General features: G+C 38.8%; 1 protein-coding gene across 1 annotated transcript; it reads left to right on the top strand.

The window, feature by feature from the left end:
- Nucleotides 1–308: 308 nt before the first annotated feature.
- On the top strand, nucleotides 309–8,882 carry XG (Xg glycoprotein (Xg blood group)). The gene is made up of 7 exons (XM_026035366.1): nucleotides 309–556; nucleotides 3,674–3,709; nucleotides 5,608–5,673; nucleotides 6,726–6,782; nucleotides 7,433–7,471; nucleotides 7,743–7,862; nucleotides 8,758–8,882. Exons 1-7 carry the CDS (start codon nucleotides 478–480, stop codon nucleotides 8,772–8,774), a joined length of 414 nt encoding a protein of 137 aa, XP_025891151.1. The 5' UTR covers nucleotides 309–477; the 3' UTR covers nucleotides 8,775–8,882.
- The last annotated feature ends 221 nt before the right edge of the window (nucleotides 8,883–9,103 follow it).

The raw sequence follows: 9,103 nt of genomic DNA, 5'->3' as shown, positions 1-9,103 counted from the left end.
AAACTTGGACACTGACATTTTCTGTTTCCTTTTGCTAGGTCAGCGTGATTTTGATTTAGCTGATGCTCTTGATCATCCAGGTAGGYAAATCTGTTATCTTTATTTTGTTATAGCATTTATCCCTAATAATAAATTTAAAGCCCTTTATCTTTTTCTTTAGAACTGAAATATGAAGAGACTAGTACCTCARTAAATGTATACAGGATGAGGAAATGCTATGTTTTTCCTTTAGAAAAGATTGAAAAATGCTGTTCGCTTTTGGTTTGTTTATTTTTTTTTCATTTTTACATGAGTGTTTCTGGCATAAACACAAGTTAAAATACCAAAAAAATCACAGTTATGAAAATTTACCACTTCACTTGTAGTTTCTGACACAGTACCTGAAGATCTATTTGCAGATTGAATGCCGCTCCCCAGATTTATAGATACCTTCATTTCATAAGTTAATTTCTTTTTAAGCTTTTATTGGTTTTTAGTATGTCATTGTGTCTCCCAGAGGACATAATTACCAGGAAACCTACAGTGATCAGAAGACCAACAAGAAGGCCGGTGCTGAGTAAGTARTAAAGACAGTGGGTCATAGCTAATTTCAGATATGTAGAAACTGTCTCCCATGAGATTTTTGATCATATTTGGTAGGTACGGTAGCTGACATCATTTGTGCGAATRCCAGCTTGTCTTGTAAAGTAAGTAATTTTTTAACAATTACCAGTTACCTATCTTCACTGCTTCCTATTAAGCTTTAGAGAGTGACTTACCACAGAAAGCATTTTACTCCTAAAAATTCTCATAATACTATTCCAGCCTGCATTAAAATCTCTGGAAAGTACAAAAATGTTTAACTGTCGCTTCTGCTTTTTCCCAATTATTTCTTTTTTTCTCTTAGTACGGAAACAGATAGTTCTTGATAACAGATTCTGTGTCTCACTCTGAACAAACAGGATATTGTCTTGTGAGTGTGGGAGCTACTTAATCTTCTAATGGTTACATTCTTCTTTCCCAGTTGATTTGGCAAACAGAGTCTGTTTGGTCTGGATTAAAAACATCCAGGCCATGATGGAGAGATATGGCATCAGATGAYGATTATACAGCCATCCTGAATGACCTTTGCCAGTTCTTGGAAATGAAGCATTCCATGTATTTCAGAGCATTTTGGAATCCCTTTCAGCACTAAACAGGATTGAAGGGAGTTGAAATTTAAGTGAAACAAACAAACAAAAAGTATAACAAAATTAATGACTGAATTTGAAACCGTATGCAAAGAGATGATATAAAAGTGTGTCTAAACATCGACCTGATGCTTCAGGGTTTCTTTTATATCCCATTCATGCCATGTAATTGAGAAATGAGGCTAGCTGATATGATTTTGGTAGAGTTGGAGCTAAATTTTTGTACAGGCYATGTCCTCTGAATATTATTTCCTCTGTCTGTGCTGAAGCTTTCCTAGAGATATCTCCAAAATAGTGTAATTGGAAATTCAATTGAAAATTTAATGGAAGTGGAAGGAGATGTTTATTTACAAAATCTCTCATAGATTTCATTCACTCATATACTCAAGTCTACATACACATGATCACCAAGGCATGTGCTCAAGAATTTGGGTCAGCATTACTTGTGTGCGACATGAGACAAAATATACCAGCTATCGAATCTTTATGCCTCTGTGATTCTACTTGCTTGGAAATGACTAGCTAGTCCATGGACAGATATTTTATATTCTTTAGGAATCGTCTGTTATTATGGAGTGGTCRTTTACCTCTGAATCTTGCTTATTTTAGCCTCTGTGGACCCTAAGYGAGGTTGTTGCTTGTTCTTGCTTGTTTGGAGGATGCAGACTATCTCTATAGTCTGTTTTCTGGGTGGACTAACAGGAAAAGAAGTGTYGTAGCCAATATGCTGCAACCTCTGGCCTTGGAGAATCTTCTGCTTCTCCGCTCCTGACACCCCATCTGTGCTAAGGCTGTCTTGGAACACAGATCTTTTGGTTTCCACACAAACAGCATATTCCTCAGTTATACTGTGGAGAATAGTTTTCTAGGAATAGTATCCTTCTGTATCCATTCTCTTAGGCCTTTGCCATGCTGTTTTCTTCTGGTGTTCTTCTGGTTACAAACACATGTTTCCCTTTATGCTTCATCCATACCAACCTTGACATTTTTTGTAACAAAACTCTATGCCAATCCTCCAGAGTGGAACCTGTATCTTACCTGAATTCTTAATCTTGAGAATAAATTCAATCTAATTAGCAACTTGCAGCTTTTTACAGTTTTAGCCTTTGACAAATAAAGGCATTTTTGAAGTGTAACTCTCTGTTGGTTGTACGCAAACAAGATTAACAGCTAGCTTGACAGGAACAAACTGACTCAGGTAATATGAATTTGATTATTTTCCTGCCAGCTTGCTGATGGCATMAAAGTATTTTTGGCTGGTTACACAAATGTCAAATATATAATGAGACTAGATGCTGTGCAAAACCATCTTCCTGCTTCCTCTGGATAGAAAGGACACATGAAGGCAAACTTGTACATGGTTGTGTATTTGGATGGATTAGCACTGCAGTCATATTTTGCTGACTTTTGGAATTCTGACAATGTTATACTAAAAACATATTTTGAATGAAGTATCTCATTTTCTGCAGCATAATCAYCTTTTCAAAGTCTGTGTGGATTTTGCTCTCTCTTTGATTCACTGTACTTCTCTGCATTTATAATGGCGAGGAAAGTGATATGTGTGAATAACACATCCATGTTATTCACGTGGTTACACATCCACATATTATCCTATAACCTTTCAGAGTTCATCCTCATTCCACACACATGCTAAAATATCACCCACATATTCGTGTTCACACCTGCACGCTGGAGAAGGAGGTCCTCCTGTTTATACATTTGTAGCTCATTGGCAAATGATTTGTTGAAGGGAAAATTCCATTCCAGGTACAGGGAGGCACATGCTGAGTGCCAGGGGAATGGCAGTAGCTGGTTGATTCATTGCGTAACGTGCACATGCAGACTTTTAGAAGTAGCTCAGCCAAATTAAAACTGCTTATTCAGTACAAGAGGGACATGATTCTGTGATTATCAACCAACCCCAGATACGCACATATGGTGTCCAGGAAAACTGGACTTTTTCTGTCTGYATGATCTTTATATAGATAAATTAATGTAATTGTCTTGCTAATTAGGTTCACAGTATGTCACTTGCTTTTGAAATGGGTATTCAGTTTTTTCAGTTCAGCAAGTTTCACCTGATCCAAGTATGCATGCACTAGTTTTACAGAAAATAAGTATTAGTAAATATATTTTTAAAACAGATAGTCACATTTTCATATTTTAACATAGCTGAAGTATGTTTTTTACRTATATTAAGGAAGTATTCATCTTGACAGCACTATTAGATTTATACTGACTCYGTTTACTTAAAGCAGGAATGCATCCCTTGTATTTTGTGTAGAAAATATGATACAATTTATCAATTGTTTGTGGATAAATGTTAAATACTATTACAGTTTTCAAGAAAAGTATGATACTTCATTTGAATTTGCAGGCCTGATATGAAAAATAGTTGTTTGTCAAACTTTTTCGAAATGCTTTCTATTAAAAATGAGCATTTCGCTTCCCTCCACAATTGTCCGTTACTTACTTCTTTGCATGTTCTTCTTATTCATTTTTAGATAATGATCTGCATTTAGGAGATGCTTTTGGTGGTGGTGAGTACTTTTTTTTTCTTTTCTCAGATATAATCTGTTTTTTTTTTTTTTTTTYTGGTAAGGAGTTTTTCCAGTGTAGCCTTTTTCTGAAGCCTGCCTAACTTGCACAAAGACCTTTTAGGCCTGCAGGAGGATTTAGGTGTAGCAGTGTGAGGTGTTAGTGCTCGTACCCACGCGGTCCCCCTGCCAGGGGGTATCCCGCAGAGCAGGGAGAGGGGTCCGGCCTGTGCCTGTTTGGTGGCCGCAGGAGGCCTGGTGCAGGCCGGGGAGGTTGGCGGTGGTTCCCGTGCCTGCGGCAGGCCTCGCGTGGCCGTGCCGGGGGGGAAGATRGTACTGCCTGTTCGCACCTGCTGGCTCAGGGGTGGTAGGTGCCGGCAGGGGGATGGAGAGAACTTGTTAGGGCAGAAGTTTCTTCAGCTGCCAAAGATGATTCTGACTAAGATTAGGAACCAGCGGTAACAGYGGGGATAGAGGCAGGTGTGAGCTTGTTACTCACTCGTTACTGCTCATATTAATTGTTCCACTCCTGAACATTTTTACTGTATACTTTTTATCAGAGTACATTAGGTTCCATTTCTTCAGCCTATTTTCAGTTCATGCTTTTAATTGGCATTCATACATGGTATAATGGGATTATTATTAGAACAGTGAAATGTTCTTAAGATGTTATTTTTTACTAGTAGTGACATAGAATATATCCTATTCACTTTAGAAGGGATTTAATAACTGCATCATCATAATAGAATTGAGTAATGGCACTTGTAGTTTTCTGCTTTTGTGTCATGATGGGTCTTAGAAAATTATGTAGGGTTCTGTGATAGAACAAATCTTTTCTTCTGTTAGATAGCAGTAATTGGGAAAAGAATGATTCAGCAAAGCTTTCAAGGGTGTGCCTAAAATCCACTGACTGCAGGAGGCTCAAATTTAAGAATATATTTAAATATTTTGCTGAAACAGAACCTGAAAGTTAGTCACAAACAGAAGCATTATATTTGGCATTTAGAAAAGAGGAAAACATCATACAAATTTATCTGTCATGTATGGTAGGCAAAAGAAATACTTAAGGAGAGTGAAGGAAAGTGATAATGTTTTTCTGTGACCTAACTCTGTGTTAGCTTGAAATAAAGCCAAATTCACTGCTTGGTTATTTGATCAATTAAATGCGCTAGTGGCCTCATTGGAGAGAAGATGGCTATTTATATATGCAGAACAATGGTCCCAGGCATTAACTTTGGCAGTATTTGACCTGAACCTACTTGCAAATCCAGCACTGTGTGTGTAGTTTGAAAACTATGAGTGTTCTTGATCTCCGTCTCTATCCAGTGCATCTTTTCCTAACACTATGTCAGGAGTAAAGACTGAATACTTGCACAAAATCTAAGGAACAAAGCTGACGTCTAAGCTCATTTTGCACTGTCCAAGGGTAGAAAACTCATCGTATGTTGAATGAATTCATTGTTAGATGAAACTAGTCTCCAGTTCTCAGCAAAGCTTGTTGGTGGCAGAGTTATCTCCTCGCCTCCTGCCCAGCCTAGGACACAAACTGGCTCTGCTGGCTCTGCATGACTGTCCCACTGCCACCTGCAGTATCACACTGCTCTTCCCAGACATCAGCATTAATTAATATTAGCACGCGCCAGAAATACATGAAATATTCTTCATGGACAGTCTTGTAGATTTGTTTCTCATTTTCATTTTGAAAATGCTCCCTTCCCCTTTTCTAACTGGTTTTAGTATCTAATTGCTCCTAGCAGGCTGGAGACTTTTCAAATAGTGGCAAGGTCCTTTTCTTAGTTTAATAGGGGAAAAATAGCAGTAAGTGTCTCAGGTTATTGTACTCTTTATTTAAGTTCTAAGTTTTCTCCCTTTCACCATCTAACGATATTTATTATTCATAGGTGACATCTCAAGAAAACCTTTATATCCACCCCTTCCACCACGACCAGGAAGCCACAGTGATTCTGGTAAGACCATTTTCTTTACAGAAAATCTTAACATGATGAGCTGTTCAGATCAGCAACTTTGAACAGCTTCTTTTATTATTTCATTATTAATCATTTTAATCATCCCTTTCCCTTCCCCYTTTTGTAATCACTGTTTCTGACCAACTATTTGGAAAGGTTTTCTGAGCTTTAGTATTGGTAACAAGCTTTTTTTCTTTTTTTTTTTAATTCTGCTCAACATGTAGGATATTGAATCCTATGCAGCAGTAGATTAATCCTCCTCTTGTTTGCCCTTTCATTTTGGGTATGAACCAAGGATTTGCCAAATGTTTTCCTATCACTGAACTGTGATAGGTTCACTAAGGTGAACATTTGATGKCTAGGCCTACTGTGTGGATGAGCCTAGGTGCAAGTCCATACTAAGACATGAATCTGGGATGGCTCTCGGGCATAAACCAGAGGGGACTGAGGAGGTGGAGAGTTGAGGCCTGTGTTGCTCCTGAGTGGTATCAGACACACACCTGCATTCAGTGGAAGTAGCACATCTACCCTACCTGCCACATGGATCCCATCTTCTGCTGTGATTGTAGGGTCCAGCTGTGCATAAACAGGTCCATGGATGGACAGGATGGACAGGTCCATCTGGATCTAGACCACAAGCTGAGTTCCTTCTGTGGGAGCAGGTGGGATTTGAGATATCCATATTATACATGGATTTGTGTTTCTAAGAGCTTGAACAACATATCCCACAGGTGGCTGTATGGATGCTCACGGCTGGGCCATTTAACAAGGGTTTTTGCACATATGCCCCTTTTKGGGCTCAGATTTAATTTATTGCCAGAATTATGTGTCTTCATAGGCCCAGAATGCACTTGTGGCTTCACRAAGCATCAGTTTTAGTTCTCCAGCTTCCAGGTGCATTTAAACGGACCCCCCCCATCCCATCCACCAGGTGCATTTTCAAAGGTCCCTCACCTCTCCCAAGAACRTTACAAAGAGATTGGACAAGGTAGCTGGAAGGATGCCACTGTCCAAATAATTTTGCAAGAGAAATCCTGATCTTTATCTTGCAGGAGGCTTTAGTGACCTAGATCTCCTCGATGGGAAGCCATTACCACCACAGCTATCAGGTAGTATTTGCCAATTCTCCTTGCAGCTTCTCTTTGATTATTGTCATTCATAGCTATCTGGTTTTGCTATAGCAGAAATCTGTTTGACAGTGAAGGTAAAGTACAAGACTGATATTTTTATTTAAAAGCATTGTATTTCTCCAAATCATAGCTTTGAGCCTGAAACTCTAAGTCACTTGAAACCTATCCCTAAGCACTTTGCAGGATTAAGCCAGAATCTTGCAGGATTAATCCTTCTAAATTCAACTAGGATAGTCCCAAGGCAAGAGGCTCTCACTCATAACTGAAAATAGATGCACTGGACTTATGACATTGACTTAAATTAATGATAAGTCATATGCTTCTCTGGTAGTAGGCAATAACAAGAATGCAGTATTGGCCTCCCACCTCCTTTGAAACGAGCTTGATGGAGACAGCTGAGTACTACCCTTCTCTTAGAAGACAGTATTATTATACTTAAAGAATGAAGTTGCAGACAGATGGAAGGTTATCCCTCCTACCAAAGCAACTGTCAGTCAGAATTAGAATGACAGCTCCTTTCTCATATAGCCTAGTTTGGCTTTTTGCATGAAATCGTTTTGCTGAGTAAAGACTTCATTCTCCAAACATGACAAAAACATTTCTTGATGAAACTCTACATTCTATTCCAGGTGAAGATGAGCAGCATTTCAATCATGGAGGAAATACTGGTGAATAGTTTATTCTGTACCTTGTTTCAGACTGTCTTTAAATAGTAAGAAGATTTTAGCAATGTAATAGTAGTATGTATGCTAAATGATGCTGTAAGACATTTTTCACATAAGATAGAATATAACATAATCTGTGGTCTTCTGTTGAATTCCGTATTTGAAATTCCAATGTTAACACCAAACAATTCTCAAAGTTCTGCAAAAATACACTTTATTTATTATTTCTGTGCCTCCGGTAAAAGCTTTTTTTCTTTTTTCTTTTTTTTTTCAGATTCAGGATTAATAGCTGGAGTTACATCACCTATAATTTCTGCTTTTGTAATATTAGTTGTTGGATCGATAGCAGCCTACTCAGCTTATAAGAACAAGAAGCTTTGTTTTAAGCCACAACGTAAGAACAAATTAGCTTCCCCATTTTTGAGCCGATTTGCTTCTGAAGCAAAGGGGGATTTTACAAAAACAACTAAAACAAAAAAAAAAAAACCAAAACAAAACAAACAAACAACAACAACAACAACAAAAAAAACCAGTGAGAACAGAGAGAACAGAAATAGGTCGGCAACAAGGGTTTTGAAAATCTTATTTCCAGCAATCTCACTGGTCTGTGAGAGATATTGGTAACTAATGTTCTCTATCTTCATCTAGGACAACCATAGGAAGCTCTAAAAGGCCCAGAAGAAAAGTGTAAAGGATGAATAGTTCATGAAAGTTTTAGGGAAGGAAGATAATGTGAGGGCCATGCAGATGTGCAGAGCAGGGTTACTGGCAGCAGGTCCTAAGAAAGCCAGGTGATCCCGAAACAAAAGCTAAGCATCAATGGGGGAGCCAGGAAAGCCAAACATCAGTTCACGACAGGGCTGGGGGCAGGTTTCCAGCTCTGGCAGGGACCGATGGCCCAGATGGGGGCTGAAGTAAAGCCCCTAGGCAGAGAGCAGAGGGCCCAGGTGAGGCCTCTCACTACAGAGAAGGGCCATTTTGCACACAGGAAGGGTCACCTCTTTCCTGTGTTTCTGCAAGAGAAGCATCGTGCCAAAGTCTGCTGCAGGGCTGCAGTCAGTGATGCCGTAGCTCTCTGGACTACAGCAGGGGGAGTGGGATAAAGAAAATGGGAGATGTTGTCTATTCATCCCTGGAGACACAAGAGATGGTCCTGCTTGATGCTTGAGAGGACTAGAGTTAAAAAAAAAACAAAACAACAACAACAACAAAAAACAGTTTATATGTTGAAGAACTGGTGAAGAATATCTGTAGCAGAAATGCTGAATTTTCAACTTTCTTTTTTTTAGGTGGGGCTACAGTGTAATGTGCTGAAAGTTACCCAAAGATGACGGGCTTCTCTGGTTGGCGACATTATCTTAACAGATTGCTCTTCTAAACTGATGGTTTCCTTGGTCCAGAAAAGGAGCATTCAGCCACAGACCTGACAAACTTGTATTCTTTTTTTTTTTTTTTTTTGTCATCCTGATAAGGAAAAGTTTACCCATCTTCTTCTGAACATTTTGTTGAGACCTTGCAATTCTCTTTAACCTGATGTTACTCTTCCTTGAAGTACCTTGACGTATATGTCATTAAAGATATGCTTAAAGGTGTGTGGATAGTATTGCACTGATATCTGATGTCTATTAATAAAGG

This window comes from Nothoprocta perdicaria, unplaced genomic scaffold (assembly GCF_003342845.1).
Source record: "Nothoprocta perdicaria isolate Ctin4 unplaced genomic scaffold, notPer1 scaffold_159, whole genome shotgun sequence".
Lineage (NCBI taxonomy): Eukaryota > Metazoa > Chordata > Aves > Tinamiformes > Tinamidae > Nothoprocta > Nothoprocta perdicaria.
This window is presented reverse-complemented; position numbering and strand designations above follow the sequence as displayed.

What these genes read in the sequence shown, in the direction of transcription:
- XG (XM_026035366.1), top strand. Translation starts at nt 478, where the DNA reads ATGTCATTGTGTCTCCCAGAGGACATAATTACCAGGAAACCTACAGTG. An exon ending in AGGAGATGCTTTTGGTGGTG is followed by an intron (nt 3,710 to 5,607) that starts GTGAGTACTTTT and finishes TATTATTCATAG; the next exon opens with GTGACATCTCAAGAAAACCT. An exon ending in ATTACCACCACAGCTATCAG is followed by an intron (nt 6,783 to 7,432) that starts GTAGTATTTGCC and finishes ATTCTATTCCAG; the next exon opens with GTGAAGATGAGCAGCATTTC.